The sequence below is a fragment of the Pseudoliparis swirei genome, chromosome 8, assembly GCF_029220125.1.
Source record: "Pseudoliparis swirei isolate HS2019 ecotype Mariana Trench chromosome 8, NWPU_hadal_v1, whole genome shotgun sequence".
NCBI classification, from domain to species: Eukaryota; Metazoa; Chordata; class Actinopteri; order Perciformes; family Liparidae; genus Pseudoliparis; species Pseudoliparis swirei.
The window spans coordinates 16643991-16670273 of NC_079395.1; the positions used below are offsets into that span (position 1 = coordinate 16643991).

At 47.8% G+C, this 26283-nt stretch overlaps 1 protein-coding gene across 5 annotated transcripts in view; it reads right to left on the minus strand.

Moving 5' to 3' along the window:
* LOC130198030 (zinc finger protein 521) overlaps positions 1-26283 on the minus strand; it is a 97845-nt gene that overhangs the window by 26085 nt on the left and 45477 nt on the right. For 4 of the 5 annotated variants that reach the window (XM_056421071.1, XM_056421070.1, XM_056421068.1 and 1 more), the window contains exons 4-5: positions 22621-26117; positions 22402-22486 (exon numbers count right to left, since the gene is read on the minus strand). In XM_056421071.1, coding sequence (XP_056277046.1) covers positions 22402-22486; positions 22621-25761 — 3226 coding nt within the window. In that variant the 5' untranslated portion in view covers positions 25762-26117. The remainder of the gene's footprint in view (positions 1-22401; positions 22487-22620; positions 26118-26283) is intronic. The other variant, XM_056421069.1, reaches the window with a different exon arrangement.

Here is a 26283-nt window from a genome sequence, read left to right on the forward strand (position 1 = left end):
CATGGGGGACAAAAACATAAGGACACTTCTCCTCCCTGACATAAGCGCACTGAGCAGACATTTCCACTCCAGTTATTTGCCAAGTGCATGTGTGGTGAGCGATCCTCATGAAGAAACTAAAGCCAGAAGTCATTGTTGAAGCAAAAGAGAGGGAGACACAGCTTTGCGGTGCATTACAATTAGTATTATTAATATGTGAAATGATCTGGTACCGGAGGCCGAATGTTTAAATGTCCAGCCAAAAATGCACAATGCTAGTTCGTTTACACGTAGTTATGTTTGGCGTCCCTAATTCCATTTTGCATAAGAAGTGCGCCCCCTAATGGTCAACGCAAGGAAATGCATCTCTTCACGGCTGGATGGAGACGTCATCGCAGAAATGGGAGAAGAGTCCGTTCGGTCAGTTGGTCAATGCAAAGAAAAGGACGAGGTCAGCCAGACAATTATTCTGGAATATTTTGATAAAGGACGTATCGACCACGATGCATGCTCTCTACGAGTTCCACAGCTAGCATGCGAGCTAAATGTGGCGGACAAACATTTCACATAGTTCAGCAAGTCCGTCTGGAATCCACCACAAAAGTTAAAGAATTGTCGGCGTGAACGCCAACGTGTTTGGCATACACGGACTACCTGTTGACTGGCGTACGCGGCTATGTGCAAAGCGAGGAGTGAAAAAACAACATGCCGTGCTTTGCGTCTCTCTTTAAAGTCTTCACGAGCGTTTACGACTCAACTGTGTCAAGGCGGCATGGCAAACAGTGGCGGAATATCAAAGAGGAAATAATCTCCCTTTTCTTTCATACCACTATTACATCTCATTCTGTGTCACTCAAATCCTGGAGCAAAGTAAGAAAAACACACAAGTTATGTCGGTCTATTGTCTCAGATTTTGGGAGATCTTATAAAATGGCCGTGAGACTGCAGGCCTGTCTTCCAGATGTTGTGCACATGCATTCCTCGATTTGGATCTGAATGTAATGTATCGCGTGGAGCCTGCCAGAGGGGAAACTAGCCGGTAGAACCAGATGAAGCTGGTGTTTGTGTTTCAGCAGCACCACTGGATATGCTTTGAAGGATGCTCTGCCATGTTGTGTTCCTCCTGGAACCGCATTACCAGCTATTCTTCCAGCTGAAACCCACACTGGCTAAAAAATCGGTCAAATGAACAGCGTGTAGGTCACAGAGGCAGAGGAAAAGAAGGGAGGAATCCACAACAACAAAGAGCCGAATACTTGTTAACGAATGATGTGTAGGCGCTGCAGCTGCAGGCAGGTATGGAGGTCCGTCGGGGACACACAGGGCAGGCCGCTGAGATGGATTGCATCGGAGCGGCCGACCCCCTGCAGCCGCACAAACACCGGTCTGCACTGAAATGCTCTAATTTACTCGATACATGCCTATTCTAAATTGCCGCCTTATTTTCTTGTTAGAAGGAAATAAAGGTCAAGTGGCCATGCCCTAACTCTCCGAGATGATCTTGCGCCAGTCGCTGTGCAAAGTAAGACAAAAGAAAAGGACAAACGAGTCAAGAAAAAGAGGCAAACGCGCAACAAAAAAAACCCCAAACGACAACAACAACTTTCTGGCAAGCCGAGAGGAGCGTGTGATTCTAACCAGAATCTCTTTCAAGTCTCAAAAGAGTGAATGGCCTGAATGTAAAAAGTTAATTACGGGCACATGCCTGGCTTTTTTTCTCCTCTTTTCTCCTTTGCGAGCCTCACTGTGGCATCGTGGGGATGAGGTATGTGGCTCTATGGGGTCTGCGGTCCACACAAAGGAACGGGGAAAGAGAGCGTTGCGGAGAGGCCCCTTGGCTGGGCTCACGGCATGGAACACTGTACAATTAGCCAGCCTCTGCGTTCTACCGGCTTATAATTATCAGTGCTTGCCTTAATTGACTCCCTTAGCCTGCTGCAGAGGGACCCCCCCCCACCCTCCCGCCCGCCTCCCTCTCATACCCCCTTTCCCCCCCCCCCCCGCTCGACGCAGGCCGCCGAGTGCCATGCCAGGCTCTCCAAAGTCATTTAGAAAAGCGCTCATATTTTCGACACAAAAAAGGGGGAACATTCGGTGAGAGAGAATTCATCATCAGGTGTCTAGAGGTTTTCCTTAATAGAAAAGCTGAGTCCCACTGAGTGCGCTCCGTGTAGCGGCCAGCCACGCATGCTCAGGACCAGCAAGCCGCCATTCGCAGCGGGCCACGAGACATTAGCATAATTTTATATAACACAGGCACCCGCGCTGGAAATTTAATACATCTCAGCAAATACGAGACAAGCGTTTTGCATAATTTTTCTTCCACCTAGCCTCCTCTCTCTCTCCCTTCTATCTTTTCCGTCGCCGCTCCATGTCTCGCTCCTGTCTGGTCTTCGTCCTGCCTCACTCCATCTCGCTCGCTGCCACTCTCCTTTGCCCCCCCCCCCCCAATCCCTCCCTTCCCTTATGCAACCACCCCTCTCTCCTCGCCCCATGGTGCTGCTCTCACTCGGAGAGGGGAAGTTCATTACCTCAGCTAAATCAGAATTAGTCCCTTCATTTTGACGGGGCGAACTTCATTAGAAAGGCCCTTCCTTAATCCAGCAGGGAGAACTGATGAATCTACATGGGGGCAATAATTTGCTTCACACAGCACATTCAGCCACTTCCTCCACACTGTTTCTCCCCTCTTCCCTTTCTTCTTCTATTTTGGCTTTATGTACTTATGGTTCCATTTTTATTAGATCTAAAAAAAAAATATTTAAAAAAACACGAGAAAGGAAAACACCTGCATATAATTAACTAATGGCAGCAGAGAGGGTGTAAAGAATGAGTTATGCTATTTGGAATGTCCCGTCTCCCCAACAGGCTCCGGGGCCTCTGGAGCAGCCACGGCCGACTTGGCCGGCACTCAAACGCAGGCTGAGTGAGCGCGGCAGACAGCAGACTGGGTCTGAGGGAACTATTCGCCATGATTTTTTACAAGGCCGTGATTGTGTTCCAGGGTTTGTAATCTTCTCCCGTGCATGTGGTTACAGCATGTCGGACGGTAACACAAAAAAAGACGAGAGGATAAATGATTTGCTGTTGTGTTCAGTTATAACCTCGCATCCTTTTGTTTTTCCGGGTTTCCACACAAAGCAAGGACGTCTAAAGAGAAGGAGTTGTCCAGATCCTGAGAACAAACGAGGGAGCGCGGAGATGTGAATCAGGGCAGACGGCCCCTGACTGCCATACCACAGCGCCTGGTGTCAAACAGATGTGCAGTTTGGCAGCGACGCTCCCCAGAAAACAGAGAGCCCACGGATTCCAGGGTGGAGTTGAGTCGTGCTGCCCTCCTCCCCTCTCAGCGCTCCTCCGTCCCAACGACCCCACACTGTGCCCCTGCAGTCTCCCTCCCTCATCACCTCAACACAGGGGGTCCCCTGACTGGTAATCTCGTCCCTCGAATGTGAAATCTCCGACAGCGATGCCCCGCGCTTTTACCCCCTGCCTCCGTGGCTGATGGGTAAATTGGAATGGCGCTCCCTGCTGGCGCCGAGAGCTCTGAACAGACAGCAGCAAACACACGCTGAGGCGCCTCTCGCACCGCTCTGTGTAATATAGTGGACATGCACACTCTCTCTTCAAGCAGCAATATCCATGCACAGACACACACGTCCACGCACGGACGCACACATCGGAGCCAACGCTCGCACGCGCACGCTTCAGGTAATTCGCATACACAGCTTCAGAAACATCCACACACACACACACACACACACACGCACGGATGCAAGGTAAGTGTTCCATGCGTGATCTGTTCGCCCTCATCTGCATAAAGATTGAATATATGATAATAATAATAAAAAAAGCGATACCAGGAACTGAGTCAATATATGTTCAAATTTAAATGGGCATCATCTGGAATGGCTCAGCTTGGGTCCTTTTGCAGAAACCGCACCTGACTTCTGTTGCCATAGTTTCTATTATGTGTAAACCGCAGAGTCAAAAAAAGAAAGAGGGAAAGAAGAAAGCCCATAGCTTAGGTACACAGTGTATAATAAGCAGCGCCAACGTGGTGTTTCAATAGGCTTAATGCAAAACTAATAAACGCAATCTGTGTGGAGGCTATTCTGTTTCTAAAAACATTTTTATTCCGTACAAAATGTGGCCAGACATCAGGGTAGGATTTCCCAGAGGGCCGGTTTAGCCGTTCGAGGCTTTTCACTCCATCTATCCGTCTATTTTCCCTCCACTGTCGATGCTCTGAAGCGTGCGTGAATGGTTGAGTCCACCCACAAATCGCAGGGACCTCCTGAAATCGTCAATGGGACCTGACGGGGCTAAAGATCACTGCAGAAGAAGCCACTGAGGCCTTCCTGTCAAAGGCAGTGCTTTCATGGGGCCGGGGGTGAGGGGCAGCCAGAGGGAGAGAGAGCCAGAGACATGACACACATTTCATTACACTTAAATCAACTGTGGGTTCAACTTAGAGACCTGGATTTCCAACGGCGTGTCGAAGGATGGAGTAAGTGGAGGTGTAAGAGAATGTTTTTTTTTTTTTACAAAGAACACAATGGGTAGGTGGACAAAGGCAGGCAGCTGGACTAATTGCTTGGGGGCTTGTAGGAATATTTTGCTAAGTACTTCTGTTTTAAGCTCAATTTGGTGGCGCGTGTCACTCCGGCGAACATTAAATGTAAATCTCACTCCGGCTGCAATCAAACAAAGGACATTGTGATTAGGAGGTGTATTTCACAATGAGTGCATGTATTTGTATATTTTATCTTTTAATATCTACATAGCGACGTACCGTAGAAACAAACTTCCAGTCCTCATTGCTACATTATGGAAAATATAATTTGCAGTCTAACCTACTTTGCTCTACAAAGAAACGTCTATTTAAAATTCCTTGGAGTATTATCAAAAGGGCTATAGAATTACAAAACGCTATTATTATTGCTCGCTTGGGGGGAGCCCTCGCTCATTAAGCCTCTAAGATGTCGTTGGGTTTTGATTATTCTATCAGCTTCATCTCTTATTGTAGTGACAAACTCCTGCTATTTTGTTGCCAATCTCCTTCCAGCTGTCATATCGTTTGAAAGATCACAATAAAAAAAACCTTCAAACACACTTGTGATGCGTCTTCAAATTCACCAGACATGGCTTGATTCCCCCATTGAGTTTGCCGGATTAACTTGAGGAAGAAACGTCTCATATTTCTTAACCGGTTGCTACGTCTGACATCAGAGCGTATGAGATTCTAGCGTACTGCTATTGTCCAGGGGAGGGAACCCTCACTCTAACCGTCAGCGCTCCTCCAAGTGGGACAGAGATGATTAAAACACACCACGGCTGTGACTGACAGACTCCCCGCCGCTTCGAGAAGATGACATGTCTCCAAGTCACACGGAAAAGAAACTCCTCTAATTTTAACTCAGACTACAACACTCTGTCAAAACCCTCCAAAAAAACTAAAATAAAACAACAACAGCCATGCTGGTATTCTAAACCACAATAAAAGTGCTAACAAATAAACAGAGGAATAAGTTTAAAAACAACTATAGGGAGGAGGGTGGAGACGAAAGGGTTGAGAAGGCGCCATCTCCCTCAGGTGCGACACAAACAGCAGGAACCTGTGAGCTTGTGACAACACCTTCCAACATTTCTGTTACTTTCACAGAAATATCTGATGCCGGTGCTTCCGAATGTGACGCTTCCGCAGCAGTCTCGTCCCAGCGCTCGTTCGACTTGGCAAGTTCTTGGTTGCCGGGAAGAAAAAAAACACTCTCCTGACGGACCGCGTTTGACATTTGTCATGACAGGAATATAGTGAGAAGAGGAGAAGCAAAGAGGAGCGAGAGGTGGGAGGGGAAGAGGGGAAGAGGGAAGCGGAGGAGTGGCAGGGGGGGGGGGGGTGGGGGTGATCGATGTGTGAAATTGTAAGTGTGAAAAAAAATATAATTCGCCGTTCGTCGGCTTCGTTGCAATTTCCATTCTCTCCGCGATGAGGAGGACGGAGGGGGGTTTCCTGTTATTGTCACGTTGTGCAGAGAGCTCGGGGTCGCGTGCTAAATGATTCACAGAAAACAGAATCTTTTACATTGGCGTCAGCAGTTCAGCCCGGCGCCCTTGTGGGGGAATTCTTTTTGTGTGTTTTTATTGAAGTCTGCACTGAGCGCGCCCAAAAGCTCTGACAGGGGGCCCCCGAGGGCGCTTGTCTTCACCTCCGAATCATAAGATGGAGAGACGAAGCTCCCTCTGTGCTCTCAATTATACCCCCCTCAACCCCCCAACCCCCTCCTCCTCCTCCTCCTCCTCCTCCTCGCGCACAGACTCTCAAACCTGCCCTCCCCAACCCCCCCCAAAAAATCAAACAGAGGCAGAGAAGAAAAGCCTCCAGTAATACAGTCCCGGTGGAGGCCTCCGCGATCACTCTGCGCTGCTGGAACAGCTGACAGGCCCGGCGCGGCGCGTCCATTCCCCGCGGTCTGTCAGAGTCGGTGCTGCAGCGTGACGGTGAGTACTTCTCCGGGGAGGTGCCTCCTTTGCCTGCCCCGGTGCCCCCACCATGACAGGCCCCTGCTTTGACCCATGGAAGCGCCGTGGCTTTGCCCCAATTACTGCGGCGGGTAAAGGTGTAACTCTGGGTCACGTGTCTTCACCTTTCCCATTCTCCCCGATGGGTGGGGAGACCCATCTGAGGCTCCTGGCACATTGAGCGCAGGGGGGGGGGACAACGGGGGCAGAAGGAGGGTGTGGGTGTTGCAAGAGGGTCGGTGTAATTTGATCAGAGGGCACAGCTGCATAAACAGGGGTATCGAGGAATTTCTGTCTGCTTGATGGAATTGACTTTGCATGGATGGCCCCTCTCTTCCCCCCGAAATGGGCCATTTTCCACATGTCTCAATGAATATGACAACAGCTCCAGCAGTAAGAGCGTAATGCTGGAACCGGGACAGCGGCTAGGGGTAGCTTGAGTCTTTTCTCGAGCTGTGCAACTTCTCCCTCGCCGGCCGTCCTTGCTAAAGACCTCATCCGAGTCCTGCTGCCTGTCCTGTCAAAAGCAGCCCCATCGCATCTGAAATGCCCGAACAAAATAAACCAACAACCGCTGGCAGGGTCAGAGGGCAGCTGCTCTGGGTGCCTGGACTCTGGCGGGCTCTCTGATTGGTGGAAAGGGCAGTGGGTAAAGGGGATTCTTTTCAAAGTGAAATCTCCAGCTGATGGCTTAGAGCTCCACATCCCACAGTTTGTTTCTCTCGCTGCTGTCAGGAGTTTTACCCGAGCCATTTGGAAGGATTAGAAAAAGTGTGGGGGGGGGGGGGAGGAAAAAACCCAACCGGGCAGATCGTGTGTACTGTAGGATCTGAGCGATGGCTCCAGGACCCCTCGGAGAGTGATAAAGCTTTGACCTTGACGGCCCCCTATGGTGACCCCTGACCTCTGGCGTTAAGCCACAAACTCAGTGAGACAGGTGCAGGCAGGAGAGTGACTACACCCCCAGTGTCCGGGCAAAAATCTCCCTCATCTGACCTACATGTCCTGATGGTCCGGGCTCTCAAACTACAGTAAAAAAAAAACACCGAAAAAAATCGGAAACTAACCAGACGCACAACAGCTGATGTTACCGAGTGCAATCGAAGCGTGCAAATATTAGATTGTGACGAAAAATCTGTACGGCAGAACACAATCACGCTGCATTTACTGCAAAAATCTATATGAATTGATTCATAGAAGACGCAGCGAAAATGAATCAGCTCAAAGAGAAATGGGCGAGACGGAGAAAAAGCAGGTCTTGGTACAGAAGCTCTAAATGGAAACTGAGGAGGGTGTACAAATGGATTAATTTTCCTTTAAAAAAAATTTAATAAAAAAAGAAAAAGTAACAAACACAAGCGTGAATACGATCCGAGTGGAGGAGTGTGCGGCGAGTGCAGGCACAGCGACACATCGCGCGGCCTCGTTTTCTACTCCGCAGCGGGCACTCGCTCCAAGGTCGCACCGGTCTGCGCCAGCCTTTCTGCAGATCCATTTCCTCTCCCTAGGCACTTCCCTCATGTTGTTGGCCCAGTGATTCAGTGCCTTGCATTAAGAGCAATTCACCTGCCTCCGGCGTCCCAGTGGCACGGCTCCCCCGGGGAAACCAGGTGGAGCACACAAAAAAAGTTCCACATATGGTAAAGTCAAGCTGCTCGGAGGCTGCCGAGTGTCTGCTGTGGGGATAGAGGCTCCTAAAAGGCCCAGCTGGTACTTGCAAAAGGGCTTCTGCATTACTACACCTCAGTGTCTGTATGGGCTCCCCTTTGGAAAGTGCTGGCCGGCGCACATGACCAGCCATTTTAGATTTCTCCCCCCCTACCCTGCCTCATCCCTCCCGCCTTCCAACTGGTTCTGTATCCAATTGAACATTTGGTCCTCCACTGCTGGTTAATCAAATTCCTCCATCTGGCCCCCCTATCCCTGTGGAACAGAAAAGGTGCAGCCTGAGCCCGGGTCCAAGTGCATATTGGGAGGGAGGAGGAGGAGGTGGGGGGTGGGGGGTGTGGAGACAGGGACTGCCTACCTAACTTACACAGCCCAGTCAACTAGATCAGGTAGAGAGCACGAGGCCAGGCCTGATCGTTTTGGGCAAACAGGAACAGCTTGGGACTAAGTATCAGAGCCCTGCTGTTCATACGGAGCTCAGGGACAGCAGTGGGTTCATGTGACAGTCGGAGGGTTTTATGAGCTAATACCTCCACACACTCTGTAGAATACAGAGTAGTGAGGGAGCCGAAGCACTACTGGCTACAGCAGAAGGGAAGAACTGCCCTGGCACTCTGATGCTATTCAGTCTCCGTGGCAGTAGAGGGCAGTGCTCCTGGAGAAGAGTGCCGAGGAACAAAGACAAAAGGGAGAGAAAAGGGGGGAATAGAAGCTGCAATTGTGATTGTTGTCTTCCTCCACCGCTTCAAAGTGTCAGCGCGTCAGTAACTAAGCAGAGCCTAAGCCAGTACTCTGATCAAAAAGAGCTATCTTGAGACATCACACAAAGCCAGCAGTGATCTTTTAATCCCCCAGAGAGACGGCGTAGCCTTCACAAAATATCTCTTTAACCACATATTTATTAGGAGAGACCTCTCAAAAAGCCGTCCCGCCGCACAAAGTTAAACAGGTTTTTTAAAGAGCGGGGAAAAAAAAGGCTTTGCTTACAACTGTGACATATCCAGCTGATCACGTCTGCTCCCCGCTCTGATTCAGCAGGAGAACCCGAGGCGAGGTGAAGGCGGGGACATGAAACGAGCCGCACATACGGAAACGCACGGCGTCTCGAGTGCTAGCTCTACCCGTTCGTAACGTCTATTGTACGATTTCTATTCATGTCCGACCATCCTTTCCCCTGCCAGGTGGCAAAACATGTGTCAATGATTAAACTACTTTTACATAACAGGATACAGGAACACAATGCAATTTGCCCCCCATATTTCATTGGGCCTTTTTGAAAGCACATGAGAGAGAGTAATTAATCAAACCACTGGAATATGTGAACGGCAATTTCCACTTAATGGCACTTACAGGGATTGGGTCCCTTAAGCACCACGTTCTGTCTACCAAACGAGCGGGATTCATTTTCATCTTCATCGTTCAGACAATAAAACCCGGCGTGGATGTTAAACGACACCCATTTGACATTAGGAAATCTAAAATAAACATCAGATTGGGTCCATGCGGCCGGGTCCGGTGCTTTCGGTCGCACCATAACTGCGATTACGCTTCGCTCAAGTCGACGACCAATCGATACGGCCAGATGTGTACGATCGTTACGCTTGGTCTTCAGAAATTAATATTCTTTTTTTTTTTTTATGATCTTACTTTGACCTCAAACCTGAGTGTGTGCTCTGTATTCACTTAACCACAGGAGGCTAACCGCCTCCCAGCCAGGGGCAGGAAGGAGATCATTCCCCTGCTTTTAGTGGCTTTCTCTGAGAAGATGGTCCTAGTCTAAATGGCACCCATGTCCCTAAAAGTGTTTCTCTCTCTCCCCCACATCTCGTCCTCTCGCTCCCTTGGCCTCTCCAAAGACTCCTCTAAGTGCAGCATCTTGTTTCAGTAATTCAGCCAGGGCAGAGACAGTGGAGAGAGGAAAGACATCGATTTCTCTCTCATTTGGTTCCTCCTAGACTTGCTGTAAGGCCTCTTGGGGAGTTCTGGACTATTGGACAGGACAATGTTATGGGAAAGAGTGTCATTGCGTTTAAGGTCATCGTTACACCGACGTTTCCTTTTGAGTGTATTTTTATTGGTGTGCGGAACAAAGTCGACAAACAAACAATGCTGCTGCCATTTCCAGGATGGCAGACATCAAGATATGCCCTCCCTTTTCATAACGCTCTGAATAATAGACAGAGAGAGAGATATCATGAACTCCAGCAATGTGATCCACTGCAGAGATACACTCCGGACATCGCAGCCCTATACTGAGCTTTTAGTACGGTCCATAGGTAAACCTTCCAACTATAAAAAGGCCACATCGCTAAATAATTTAGAGGAAATGCCTTTACCGTACTATTACTATTTCTGCTTCATATCATCTTTCCGAAATGAAGACAAAAAGGTAAAGGAGGGAGAATCAGCCAAATGGCACGGAAAAGAGGGGGTGGAATAATAGTGTGTGTTCGAGTTTCACTGCAATATTTTGACATCCACCATTCCGCTAACTTTCAAAGCACATTTTGTATTTTTAAATGAGACGTTATGTTTGTAATTTAAATAACCTGCATTAGAGATAGTAAGCGATGCCATATACGGGTGTAACAAAAGTAAAAATTACAAGCTGAAAACAGCAGACAAAATTACATCTTGCTATCGCAATAAGACGTTGCAAAGTATTTTCACGCCTCCTACCTGTCCCCATCAACAGGTCTGGGGTCTGTTTAGCCCCCCCCCCCTGTCTCGGGTTTGCATCGCCTCTGTATTTGGGCCCTTCCTCGTTCCTAATCGTTCACTCCGTGTTTCAACCCCACGCCCGCCTTCTAAATTCGTAATAACAGTGCGTGACTCTCAGGTTGAGCCTCCATTCATTTACATGTGATTGAGATATTCTTGCACGAACCGTTTTAAAATGCAGCCCGACAACCTGCAGAATTTGGCATGTATTATTTTCAAAATAGAGATCAATCTCATGTGTCATTAAGACCGCGGCAGCTGCAATACAAACAAGACAAATCTATCTATTGTTTATTACCTCCTCGGGCTTTTTACCCAGAGGGCAGAAGAAGAGAGGGAGGGGCAGAGGTCAGCGTCATTACCATTCCCTCCCTCCTTGGAGTCAGACAGTGCTAAGACATGCATTGGCAAATTCCATGGCAGCATCGTATATCACATTAGCATAAAGCCCCAAAGAGCTAACCTTTGTTCAATTCCATTTGATTCGAAGAGAGGAAAACAGTCTCACTGACAGCCCCATCCAGCCTCAGTGTTTCATGAGTTCAGTAGTTTGTCTTTCAGTCTTGTGACTGCTCTTGCTAAAGATGTGCTATTCCAAAAATAAAGCGTCGGGGGACATGGGGGATCATTGAATCATCCTGGGTAGAATATCGCATCATCTGGAGAGCTTCAAGGTTCAATCTCAAACTCTGCCTGGGAGGGGAAAGACAGTTTGTCTTGAAAATAAGACACCGTGTTTACCTCCGAGCCACTTTATGCAAGCGGTCTACTTCAATAATACAAATGTTATCATTGCTCGCATCCTGATTAACAGTTACACTGATCCGTATGTCTTTCTGTGACAATTAATTGCGAAGGTCCTGGTTCTACAGAATTCACCTGGAAGCTCTCTCCATTTTAGCTTCTGTTGACGAACAACAAAGCGCTTGCATTTGCAGCATCATACACTCTAATATGCCTATTGACTGAAAATGAGAGCACCAGTGCTGCCAGAATGTGAAATACTGTTACTGAGCAGAGGAGGCTTAGTGGAGATGTCTTCAGTCAGTGGCTGTTCGCTCCGCGGCAATCTTTAAGCGCCATGGAAGGACAAATGTTGCCACGGAGGATGAAAAAAAATAATTTAAAGATGAGATGGGGCAAATAATAGACAGGAAATAAATGCACAGACGTGAGGAATGTAGACAACGTAGACCAAAGGACTAAAGACACAGGATTGGGCAAAGAGAGCAAAAGTGGAACGATAGAAAAAGAAAGAAAGAAAAAGAGATCTGTGAATTCCCCCTTCCTCCCGTGAGACCTCCCTTGATGCCAAGCATTCATCATCCAGCCTCTAATATCAGTTATTCTGTGGCTCCTCTGCTTACAGCAGAATTAATTTCTGCTTTAATTACTCTCATCGGCGGAATGCTGATGAAGGAGAGGGACGAGGCATTCTGGGACTCGGGCCTCATTCCACCGCTTTAATTTGAATGAATTCCACCCGGAGACGCTGGCAAACAACTGGCAGCCGAGCCCCGGGAGCCACTCTGGGACTACGCAGAAGAGCTGCAGCCATGGCCCCCACCAACCTAGCTACCTTGTGTGTGTGTGTAGGTGTGTGTGCCTGAGCGTGTGTGTGTTTTGCTTTACTTGTGTGTATTACGGCGAGCGTTGGAGTGAAGAGGCGGTGGGAGAAAGAGCTCACGAGACAAGCATAGGAGGGAGCAAAAAAACAACAGATCACATGATGGATTGAGTGATGAGTGAGTGTACGGTGTGTGAGCATGTTTACAGTGTGTGTGTGAGGGCATGCATGTGCCTCAATGTGCAGTGTGTGTGTGTGTGTGTGTTTGCATTCATATGAATGAGCTCAGCAACACGGGGTGAGAAAGTAGAGCTGTAAACGATTTCATACAGAGAGAGACAGTGAGAACAGATCCATAAGGACACGGAACATATGAAATGTGACGAACATCACCGACTGCAGCCCTCTGTGTTGTTTGGAGAGCAAAAAAACAAAATCATTAATAGTTAATTTGAATATTCCAGATATGGCACATCATCCTCCCCAACAAACCACCAGTCATGTGGATCATACAAGAACTAGCAGTATAAAAAAAGGGAAAGTTGGAAATGACTAAATGAGTAGAGAAGGAGGGCGAGATGCACACGGTCCGTGTTTGCATCATGAAAACAGCATAACATCAGCGAGGAGCAGAGAGAGGGGCCGTAATTGACTTTTCTCCAAGCCAGCTTGGTAGTTACAGAATGTAGCCTATTGGATAAGGATTGTGATTGATTACGTGGGTCTGCCATACCGATTCGTTTGATTAAATGTAACCATGGGTTTCTTTTCGAAGCCCTAATGAAGCAGCAATTTGAAACTGAGACTGGAGGAGGCGGAGCCAGGCTGCCTTCAGCCTCTCTCTGTGTGTGTGTGTGTGTGTGTGTGTGTGTGTGTGTGTGTGTGTGCGTGTGTGCAGAACGGCTTCAAGACGGGCGTCATCGCAGCGTCCGGCCACTGCGCCTCTTTCATAGCGCGACAAAAAGGTGAATATTTTGGATTAAATCAATCATAAAAAACAAACCGACCAAATTTACAAGAACTGTGATTCAGTGCAAAAAGAAGTGGAGTCAAACATTATTGTTCTGCTGCTGGAATAGCCCCGCATAATAGCCAGATTGAAATTCAATGAGTAATTATGTGGCATGAATCTCGGCAGGGAAACACACACATCCCCTCACAGCAGAGTAACATAACTGTAATTAATATGCATGCTTGTATTGTATACGAGGAAGTTGCCTACAATCTTTTGTAAACACTTGAATGCAGCTTTTTAGACTTCATCCCAACACAATTCATCTCCACCAATGTGATGTTCCCTGCCATCCCTCCTCCAGTTCAGCAGAGGGCGGGGAGGTAGGTGGGTGTGACCTCCACTGACCCTGAAACCTCTGGACAGGTGGGCGGTGGCCTACGTGCACTGTCCGTTCTGGCAGCAGCTCTCTTCCCCTCCCCGGCAGGGAGCTCAGGCCATGATGAGCAGCTGGGTCGCAAACACTAAGCACATTAATATCTTCTTAATGATAATAATCATTATGGCATAAGCACCTTCCCCAAAGTGGGAAGGCTCGCGGATTGTGCCAGAGTAGCATCGTCGTTAAGGTAAAAAAAAAAGTTTAAAAAAAGAGAAAGAAAAAAACCCGGAGATGAAATGACTCTTTTAATGGGCAGCAACTTACAGCCACCAGTATAATGCAGACACTAATGTAATAATGTGATAATGAGATACACCGAAGTCATTAGGGAGACCAAAAACTCAATGAGAGCGGATGAATAAATAAAATCTGTACTTGAAACTGAGGTTGACACAATTAACACTGCAGATATACATTATGATCTGTAACACATGCTAATGTGGACTTGCATGTATTACCGATATGTTTTTAATGAGTACAAACCATATCTAAGATCTCCTCGCACTTTTCGGCCTTTTCACATGCGTGCCTCGCCACCGTGCATCCCCGTGCCTTTGAATCCACAAAGAGCTCCGGCATCTCCCGTACTCTCGCCTCATTTAATATAACTGTCAGTATTCACCTATCACAGGCCATTATCTGTCTCATCCGCGTTCATTATTGAAGCTAATGATCTGTTGTCCTCTCTGCTCCCCATTGAAGGAGGACTACATTAAAAGTCTCTTACTAACTTAATTAGTAATTATAAATGTTAAAGATTAATCAGAGAGCGAGTGGCTTAAGGTCTGCGTCTCCAGGCGGCGGCGGGACAAATGGAGAGACAAAGAGGCCACGTCGCTTCAGTGTTCACTGGAAACGGAACGAGACGTATGAAGAGTGGAAGTGTGACCGTTTGCCCTCAACGCCGAACTATTTCAAATCCAAACATGCCTCGTGTGCAGCGAGAGCCGCTCGCGCGCTTGAGATGGCCTTCCAGCCAAATACAGACGGTTGTTTCATTTCTATAATCTACAAGCACTACTTTAGTGGAATTAATGTCGTTACAGGAAGCAACATTTAATATGGTAACCTACGATGCATGCAGTACTCACATTATCTCTTTCTAACAAGATGGAAATAGATCCCTTAATTAAATCCTGGGTGTACACTAATTCCTTACTAAATCTGCACCACTCTGACAATTCCACATCAGCAGCACCGCGCACTCCAGTAAACATATGCACCGATATCAACATTAAACCTTAATAACTAATAAAGCTTTCATCCAGGAGTTCCTGTGTGAATTTCCATTAATGTGGTGGGGGGCTGGGCAGGAGGGGGGGGGAATCGCCCAGGACCATCTCCGTGTTTTCCGGTGCATGTTGACGCTCGAGCCAGGGGGTCGGGACTCTCGGTGCAGGAGGGAAAGCGAGGAGGAACTTTAGCTGTGCTGAGTTGTGGGATGGAAGAGATGCAAATTGCTCTTCCGCCCAGAACTGCAACCACATGTGTGAGAGAAGCTGTTTAAATGTTTAAAATTAAGTTGGAGGGTACGCACCGGGCTCAGAGTGAGTTTTATCGTAAACAACGATGGGTATCCATTTCGCAGCTCTGCACGCCCGCTCTCTTTTAGAGGAGAAATGGCGGTGCTTTGACTGTTGAGCAGGGAGTCCTATCACACAAGACACACAGAGTGGGGTGATGGTGGGGGGGGGGGGGGTGGGGTGGGCTGGCCGGTGGCCCGCAGCACCTGAAACCTATTAGAGAGCTTTGGAACATTCCACAGGGTTCTTCCACTTTGGCCAGAGGGCATCGTAAAGGTCCTCACAGAGAGGGTCGCTGCGACTCAGACGCCGACAAACGGCCGGCAAGGTGAGACACGAAAACGTGAGTATATAAATATATATTTATGTATAGAGAGAGAGAGAGATAGAAAGAGAGAGTATAGAAGATAGCAGTGAGATCCCTAAACTTCCCTGTTGAGAATATTGTTCTGCTCCTACACTCACAAGGAATGTGTCTTCATAAAGGATGATTAAAACATTTAGCATTGGCATGCCAAGCTAAACTTTTTATCAACTTTTTATCAAATGGTTTGCCATCTGGACTTAAAACAGTAGGGGCCCAATAGTGCGCTGACACTAAAAACAAACATGCATAAACACACACGACCTGCTGCCAAAAATCTTGCAGATAGCCTTATCTTCTCCGCTATGTGTGTGTGTGTGTGTGTGTGTGTGTGTGTGTGTGTGTGTGTGTGTGTGTGTGTGTGTGTGTGTGTGTGTGTGTGTGTGTGTGTGTGTGTGTGTGTGTGTGTGTGTGTGTGTGTGTGTGTGTGTGTGTGTGTATATGTGTTTTAGTGGTACCAAGGCCCATCTCTTTGGCTGGATCTGTGTCGATGCCTCAGTGTTATGCTCACTGGGTTTAGCTCTATGGGTGTCTGTGGCCTCTCCTCTGGCCACCCGTGTCCATTTGCTCTGCGGGTATGGCAGGCCTGAGCTGACAGATGGCCGCCCCTCTCCATTCCGCTCCAGAGTAACACAGTAACTGGTTTTTCCTCCGCCGTTGACCTTGCCACAGCCAGCCAGCAATCCAGGCTGGCACTCGGCCTGTCGAACAGGAGGGTAATGAGATCAGCGCGCTGCTCATGATATGAAGGCTCACAGCGCTGCTCACATGATTATAGGGGCCTTTCAGAACCCTATCCCCCTCCCCTCTCCTCCCATGTCTGCCATTCACACAGCCAAAGTTCGATGAGGATAGTAATTCGTTACACGTACTTTGTAAAACCACCATTTTGCACTATAAAGAGAGCAAAAACTTTTATTTTCTGAAGGGGGGGAAGGGGGTACTCTTTTAAACAACTTAACAACAATTCAGTAAACAACACAGAGACTCTGTCCCTATTTAGGAGCATACGATAGCTGCCGTTGTCCCGGCGTGCGTGTCATTCCACAAACACACCGAGTAAGAGCCACGACGCAAAGTTAGATCGAATCTGTCACACGACTGTTGGTGCTGACAGCCTCTTGAAGCGACGGTGTTCGGCAGCAGCGCACCACTTGACTCCCGCTGTAATTCCCCCTTACCACAAGCATCTCGAGGCACGCCCGGAACCCCGGTCCCATCAGGGCCGGGCTGGGATTTGAGAGGTGTAGGTTGCAGCGCTGACCTTTACAAAGGCAGGACTGTCTGTTTGCACTTCTCCCATAAGCCCCCCTCCAGTCAGACTGCTAAGCAACCCCATCAGACCAGGGGTGCTCGTGCACCTACGGCCTCGGTGACATCGCAGAGACCACTGGGGAGGGAGAGTAATGCAGAGGTTAATTCTGATCATCCAGTATTTATGGGCTTCACTTCAGAACAAGGGTTGGCATTAGCACTCTAAAGGAGACATCCCTCCTGTATATCAATAAAACATAGCCAGAAGCACAGGAAGAGCCTACCTTTATTCAGGTCGCCCGAGCCGCCAAGTAACTCGCATAGGAGCACGCCGGTGAGTCATTCATGAGGCGATCGCTTCAAATTCAAAGATCAAATTGTAGGATTCATACAAATCTGTATTATTTCGTGCAAATTTCTGTTTGGCAATGGCTGGCTCAGCAAACGAGCGCAGTTCAACCAATCACGGGGAGGAATTTGACCCAGATCACCATGGTGACATCAACCTACCAATTGCGATGCAGTAAGGGTGTCCGCTCCGAGTTTGTACAAACAGGCTGTATGAACTGAGCGCATCAGATATTTTCTCACATGTTGGTCTAGTCTGTGAAGTGTTGGGAAATGTCAGGAAAATCAATAGATAAGGACCACATCAGCCTGAGCTCGTCTGGCCTAGCAACAGAGCATCCCCATGGTGATGTCAATTACCTCTGCTTTACAAGAAAAACACCAGGAAGAGCAAAACAGTCTCTGCAATGCTGTAAAACTTTTAATGCAGTCTCCTGGTTACATGGAGGAATTTGTAGGAAACTTTGTTTTCCACCCAGACATGTCAGTAACACAGTGGATGTGAGAATCTTATTGATGTTTTTTTTCCTTCCTTTTTTTTCTTTTTCTTTCTTGCAGCTCACTCCGTTTTCTATTCTCCTCATGGACGCCACATTAGTCAGGGAGAGGTATAATGTAACGAGCAGTAAGGTGCACATAATTGCATATTAGCAGCAACACACTTGGCTGCACGGGAGGTGACTGCGCTAACGAACAGAGAGGCGTTATTAATCACCAATTAATAAAAGAAGGCAGATATCACACTCGGTATATGGCACGCATGGTTTCCTTTGTTTCCGCTGGCTGGTCCAAGCCTGTTCTCTTATTTATTTCATAAGATTGATTCTGTTCCTGTGCCGTGTTGTCTATTGAGTTCTGACTCTGATCCAACCCCTTAGGAGTCAAATGAGTGTTTGGCCATGTTTGTTAGAAGATTACATGTGTGTGTGTGTGTGAGTGAGTGTGCGCTCCATGACTGAGCGAACACCAACAGACACTTCTAATCAAAGAGGATTACAGAAAGGAAAAAAAAGAAACAAAAGAACAAAAAATACCAAATTCTGTTAATGCACAAGGAGAAGAAAAAGAAGGGGAAAAAAACACGTAATGGAGTAGTACATGTGTGGTCTCCAAGGCGGAGACATTGATGGAGACCATGTAATCAACATACACAGGCCAAGTTGCTCCAGGGGCCCGAGACAAGAGGATGTGTGTCAAGGATAATTTGCGGCCTTTAGCAAAAAAACAAAACAAGCCTTCCAGCTTCAAATACTGTCACAGTGTGCCTCCTGTCAGTTCCCCAGCCGACAGCCAACGCAGAGCGCTTTGCCAGGTTGGAGCGCGGTCAATGGGAATAGAGCTGGAGAGTGAAGCAGGGGAAATGGAGAAATAGTGGCCCGAGAGAGGTGGGAAAGGAGAATGAGAGAACAGAAAGGAGGAGGCGGAATTAGAGGAGAGCTAAAGGCCTCTCACTCGCTCTCCTCTCCAGCTCCGTAACGGCCCACAGTGCCTGCTTCACACAGCGCGGCCAGCTGTACAGCAAATGTGCCTTTCCCTCTCCGCCCCCGAACCTTTCCACCCCTCCAGTGCCCCCCCCCCCCTCTGCCTGGGCCGTCCAGGCCACCGGCTCCTCTCTGTGAGCGAAGGCTCCTCCCTGACTTGGCTTGGAGCTTAGTGCTGTCACCGACCCAAATAAATCCGTAGAGGTGACCCCGAAAGCACTTTTTCTGGGATGCGGTTCGGTTCGTTTGTTTACAGTTGTCCTTCGGAGCGCTGACCCCTTGGCAGTCGCCGCTCGGAGTGGACGGGAGTGAGACGAGGATTGGATTGAAAGCAACAACAACAAAAAACTGTTTCACCTTTAAAACCCTTTTTAAGACGCAGGCCGTGCTTCAACGCGTGTCAGGGCTCGGAAAATCCACAGAGGGACATTTGAAACAGTGCGATAAATGGGCCAAACGTCCCTCCCCCCGCACAACCCCACGAGGCTCCAAATGTCATAGTTTACAGTGGGGTCAAAGTGAAGCAATGGGGTAGCATGATGGCATGCTGATAAGACCAAACAGGGTTTTGTGTCAATGAAAGACCTTCAAAGGTCCTCTTAAAAAAAACACACACACTAAAAAAACACGGACGACTTTGTGAATGCACATTGATTTTAAACATTCCTGTCCAATGCAATTACGACAGATCAAGATGGCAGATTGAACTGCAGGCCAGATTTGTTTTTTAATCTCAATGAAAAAAACGGAAATAAAAAGGTTTGACAGCGACTGCAGCAGCTGAAAGCTGTATAAATCTGTGTGTCTCTAGAGAAAAATCGGACACCCTCAATTCTGTAAGTGAGCCATGCCAAAAAAACTCTAAACTAAAGAGTGGCCAGCTGTCTTCTGGCCTGCTATTAAATTGCTCCTTGGATGGTGGCGATATCATTTTTTTCTCCATAGGAGTATCACACCAGGTCCCCAAACAGAGCGACCAGCTGTACAGCAAATGTGTACTGATCCATCTGGGCACTAGCAGGCTGCGGCCTCCATCTTAAAACACGTGGGGACGTTCACAGGCTTGGCTGGGGCTGTTCTGCCACACACCCCTCTGCACCCATGGCCACCCCCTTCTCTTTCATTTACCTCTCTTATCATAGTAAAAGTTGAGTAGCTGGGCACCAGAGCTGTGCTTTAAGTCTGAAGCGGCACCGCTGTGGTCTGAGTGTAATGTCCACGCATCAAAATGTGCTGGCAGCCGTACAGATGAGGCAGCCACGAGCACCTCGGACCGACGGGAGGAGGTGAAGGGCGGAGGAAGAGCGCACTTGGTTTTTCGGAGACTATTGTATTACAAAGGCAGCTAATTTGGACTTGTCCGGGTGGGACAGGCTCAGGTTTTGTTGTTCCATACACTTAGCACTATGGTTATGTCACGGCACATCACTATATATAGAGTTATCAGAGTGAACCGACACCATGGAGCGGGGCATGGATGAAAACAACACCCCTATGAATCCAGCGTCTGCTCCATTACCTACGCTAATAACGCTGACAGCTGAGTGGAGATGACCCCAGCCCCCTGTTTCCCCTCTCCTGTGCAGATGGCCATTAAAAGGAGAAAGTGTCCCCTTTTCAGTGGAGAAGGTATTTAGAGCTTTTCCTAATGAGTATTTTTTTCTGTGTTTTTGGCCCAAATTGGCTTTGCAGTGATTACAGGCTGGATTGAATTTAACCCCATTCTGCATTTATAAAAAAGGACCAATTCTTTAGAAGCTATATAGATCCAAGAGATCGCCGTTACTGTTGTTACACAGCTAACCTCGATGAAAAAGTTTTTTCCAACACACCTCTTCAGTCAATGCTATTTTATTTTTTCAATTCGGTTCCATTTTAGTTTCTTTGTTTTACAAAATGCAGCCACTCCTTGGCAACTTCATCTTTTTAGCAATTTTCTCATCACGACGAGTTTGGTTGTCTCCCTATTTTAGAGATCCCGATACAAATGAATGGAACAGAACCCCTTTTGAGGAGTCTGATGAAACCCGTGATCACGTTGAATACAAAGCAACGGCATATCAGAGAAGAAAGACATCAGACAATAACCCAATCACCTATCCTCCTGTTATCTTAAGCTGTCTCGATTCCACTATTATGGAGGAACTGTGTGCTTGTACGGCTGACAGACATAAAATAACCAGTAGGGGGGTTTGTTTTCTACCCTCCCAGAGTGCTCCGTGCCTGCCTGTGCGAGAGAAAGGACTAATGCTGGCATGGTACTGTATTAGGCGCCCCCAGTAGAATAGTGGGTGAGCAGATCGCAAAGATGAATACAAAATACACACCTACACACTCTCAGCTCGTCTCTCTCCTTTGCAAATACACCGAAGCATCAAAATCTCAAATCACATGCTTCTGATTGTTTATGCACAAACAGTGGGTCCCTGATAGAATTGCCTACCGGTCCTGATAGAATTGCCCACCGTGTTTAAATTCACCTGCGCCTAGAAGCGTGTCCCAAACAGAGAGGCGGTTTGGTTCCAGATCAATGAGTCTCTCTCCCACTGACGACAACAGATAATGCAGTGTAATGAAAGAGCCGCCAAACGAGCTGAATAAATGAATGAATAAAGGAACGTGAGACTGGAATTCAGACGCCTACTTACTGCAGGCAAGAAAACCTGTTTTCCACAAATTATTCTGCCTGCATACAAATGACAACCAAAAGTGAAGACGTTTTGAAAATGTGGAGGTTAGTCTTACACCAGCGCTCTTTGTTTAAAATCTTGTGAGAGAAAATGGGAAATTTGGGATCATTTTGTGAAACACAATGATAATCAAATTCAATATCCATTTTTTCAGTTGATTTGACGTCATTAAATGCAGAGAGTACCACATGTTGTATTCAGATCTCAGTCGTCTGAACAGGCTACTTAAGTGAGGAGGCACGATAAACAAACAATCAAAATAATGTACGGTAGCAATGTGGAGATTTTTCAAAGAATGTGGAATAATAGTTGGAATTTTAAACAGTTTGAAAAAAATCTGTTTTGGTATTCTAATATTTCGATAATCTGTATATTTCCACTACTTCAAACGACCTTCATACAGAGTGGTTTGAAGTGGAGAGATTCTGCTCCACAAGCATGCACACGTACTATTTTAAACCATTCACATGCATGTGGGGAATGAAGGTGATGGGTTTGTAAATGCACAACACTGGGGATGCAGTTGATGGTCAAAATATTAAAATAATTCCACCTATTTGGTGATGTGATCCAGATACTTGTGAGCCTGAATGAGACAGGGTCAAATATTTTATTACATATATCACATCAGTCCTTAGATTGTGATTCACCTTTTTTTTTTTACTATAAAAAGACTGTCTGAAATTTATTCAATATGATCAAATAATTGTTGTGAAATTCGGGGAATTCTCCTTAATGATTTGCATATTGTATTGATGACGGTCACACAAATTAATAATTCCCTAAATGTATGCTATGAAACATATCTACAAAGATATTACACAAGGACTGTTTTCGTGACTTTGTTCCAGAAGTGCAACAGAGGCCATAATGAATGAAACATCTCCTACCCAGCATGTGGTTGGCCACATGGACTTGGATGTCCCATTCACTGTAGAACACCATCTGACATTTGATGCACTGGTATGTCTTCTTCTGAAAATAAGACCAAAAGGAAAAGGATTATTAGAAACATCATAGCAACAAAAGCAATACAAAACAATTTGTGAAACTCAGAATGATTTAATGAAATATTCAATATAATTCAATGCAACACTAAATAACAATACCTCTTCAGTTTGAGAGGGACTGGCTCTAGGCATGGGGGACACCTGGGGGGTCTTGATCTGCCCGCCGTTGCTGTCCACAGCCGGTTCCCGATGTACTGTCTGGACATGGTTTTGCAACTCCGCTTCAGACTCAAACTTGACATTACAGCTGGAACACCGTGTCTTGGCAGTAGATGTTGAGGATGTAGAAGTGGATGAAGATGACGAAGAGACGGCTTTGCCTTTCCCGTCTCCAGGGCTGAGTCTCTCCCCCTGGATCCATGCAGCTGTAGTCGTTGCCGGGGTGGTGGCTCCACCGTGCTGCTGCTGTTGCCTTCCTCCGTTCACTGTTGGACTGGAGCTCTTGGAGCCAGCTGCTGCTACGCAGGATGCACAGAGTCCATAAGGTAGTCCATTGATGTCCAGCTTCACCAGGTCTGACTTGGACCGGAAATCTTTCAGGCAAGAGGCGCACTTGAAAGGTTTTTGGATATGGTGTTGCTGCTGGTTATAAGAGATGAAATTGTTGCGAGCCATGGGGGGTCCGGACATCGTGCCTGTCTTTTGCATGTGGAAGGTACCATGGATCTTGAGCTCCAATGTAGAGGTGACTGTCTGCATGCACACCACGCAGCGGAAACCTGTCAGGGAGTTCCTCAGGTCAGGGTGCATCTGGCAATGCTCCAGGAAGTCCTCCTCACACTGCAGTGGCATCTTACAAATGCGGCAGCTGCCTGTGTCCAGACTCTTGCTATGGGTGACCTTGTGCTCAGTAAGGGTCAGCAAGGAAGGGAACCTTTCCCCACAGATGGGGCACATATAGTGTTTGACAGGCCCAAGGTGGGTCTGCATATGCTCCTTCAGCCCAGGCTCAGAGAAGAAGGTGCGGGAGCAAACATTGCACTTGTGGTTGCCTTTGATCATGTCAGCTTTCCTTTTCATCATGGCGCTCTCACCAGGGCGTATATTGTGGTCCCTCAACTGGTGGTTTGTGAGGAGTGAATCCATGGTGTAAGATGCTCCACAGATGTCGCACCCAAACAAGGGGTCTGCAGTGTCTATCTCTTCCTCGCTTACTTCATGGTTGTTCTGAGACTCCACCACAGCTCCGGCTGCTACCCCTGAACCATGGCTGTTGGTTAGGAGACCATGTAGCTCAGCATCTTCTTTAGGCTGGCCATCCACTCCACTTCCGGTAGAACCATTCGCACCACAGTTCTGTGTCTTTCCCTCAAACAAACAGTGTTTCTCCCTCAAATGCTTCTCCAAAAGGACGATGGCATGGAAGGCCTTACTGCAGAAGCGGCAGTTGTACTTCTTGCTGTGGGTGGTGATGTGGCACTGCAGCTCCACCTCTGTGCCAAAGGACTCCCCGCAAAAGATGCAGCGGTGGGCGCGGCCCTGGTTTTCCAGATGGCTGTGTTTGACATGTAGCTGTAGTTCAGTCTCATGCCTGAAGTCCCAATTACAGGAGGTGCAGCGATACACCTTTTTCTCATTGCTGTGCTTCACGGCCAGGTGGAGTTGAGTAGACACCTTTGAGTCAAACACCTCTTGACACAGCGTGCAACGAAAGAACACAAAGGTGTGCATGTCGAGTAAGTGCTTCTGTAGATCATCCACTGAAGTGAACTGCTTGTCACAGCTCTCACAGATGTAATAAGTGGAGGTAATGGTGAAGTGAATCGTCACATGCTTCAACAGGGACTCCTGGTTGGGGAACTCTTTGTTGCATTGTGGGCAGGTGAGCAGGGGCTGCATGCCATCCAGATGAGTTTTTAGGTGGGTCTGGAAAAGGTCTAGACTGGTATACTTGGCTCCACACTGGTTACATATGAACTCACCGGTAGAGCGTGAGGCTAAACTTCCTTGTTTAAGCATGCTGTGTTCCACAGATATTGGAGAAGAGGGGCTGAGAGTGCGCATCGATTTCTTTCCATTGTTGATGTAGTTCAATGCCAGTGGAATGTTCTTGTGATTCTCCTTGACGTGCTTGTTAAGCTTCAGAACACTGTTGAATATTGGGGAATTGGTGCAGTACGAACAGGAGTACACCTCGACTATAGAATCCTTGGGAGTCATAGCCAGTGGGGAGTCAAAGCGCAGGCTTCCTACGTCACAGTGAGTCTGACGAACATGCTCTTCCAAAGTAGTCTCTGTCAAGAACCCCATGAAGCATTGTGGGCAGAAGAAGGCGTTGCTCTCCTTTGCCACGGGACTGGGGAAGCCATGGGAGCAGCGAATGTGTTCCTGTAGGCCGTTGAGGTCATTAATTAGCTCAGGGCAGAAGTTACACTGAAGGAGAGAATCAGGTAAGCTTATTAACATGGCAGCATGGTCTTCTGCATTGTGGATCTGCTTAAGATGTTCATTTAGATTTAGTAAAGAGGGCAGGACCTCCAAACAAAACTGGCAAGTATGAGCCTGCTCTGGCTTGTCCAAATGCATGGTTCTCAGGTGAATTTGAAGCACAGCCAAACTGGAGAACACTTGCTTGTTGCAGTAGTTGCAACTGTATGAGACTTTAGGCTGTTTGGAGGAACGTCCCCCCATATCTGATGTGTTTTGAGCCGCCCTCTTTCTCCTCCCCCTCGTCTTGGGCACAGGTGGCGCCGTCTCCACCATGGTGGAGCTGTCGACAGAAAGGTTGGAGTCAGGAGTGGTGCTAGAGACAGAGGTGTAGCCCACGGTCAGCAAAGAAGGGCTGTTGCTATGGTTACTGGATTCGGGTAGCTGGTGGATGTCCATGTGAGCATAGAGGTCCTCGACAGACAGAAAGTGCTCAGAGCAAATGGCACAGGAGTGGCCCTTCCTGTCTCGGCTGTGGGCCTGGTCAATGTGGGTCAGCAGGGTTCCCTCATCACTGAAGGGCTCATGGCAGTAAATGCACTGCAGGGTAGCACCCAAGCCTCCATCCTCTGATGGAGAGCACTCGGGGTGGCACTCCGCGATGTGCCTCTGGAGCTCCTCAGGGACATCGAAGCCCTCCTCACAACGGCTGCATTTGCGAGTTTCTTTCAGCTTCCATTCAGAAAGGCTTGAGCTGCTGCCGTCTTTGCCCCTTTCGTGTACTTGCATGTGGCCGTGGAGCGAGCTGGACGAAAGGAAGCCTCGGCGGCACACGGGGCACTTGTGGGGTTTATTAGAGGCGTGAGTTTTCATGTGGATTTTGAGGTGATCGCTGCGGGAAAAGGCAGAGTCACACTCTCCGCAGTGGTACTTTTTATCACCGGTGTGTAGCTTCACGTGCCGATCTCGACTGCGCTTGTGTTTAAACAAGCGACTGCAAAAGGTACAGCTGAAGGGGAGTTTATCCCCGTGGCTCTGTTCGTGGCGCTTCAGGAAGCTTAAGCGGCTGAAGGACTTGTCACAGAACTGGCATGGGTACGGCAGGCCGGGGCCTCCTTCTTCCTCGCCAAAATCGTAGTCCTCGCAGTGTCCTGGAGAAGTCTGATCCTTACTGGAAGGAGATGATGCTGTCCAAGAACACGAAGGGTCATCCTCAAGATCAGCAACGTCTGGATAGGAAGACAGAAAAAGGGGGAAGAGAGAGAGAAGAGGGCATCGGGGGTGAAAGAAAAGGGTGGAGAGAGAAGGGGAGAGTGAGGATGAGGTGTTCTGTAAGACTGTGCTCATTCGTCTCACTCTTTTGAATATAAATGGTGGGCCACCGTGGTGTTATGT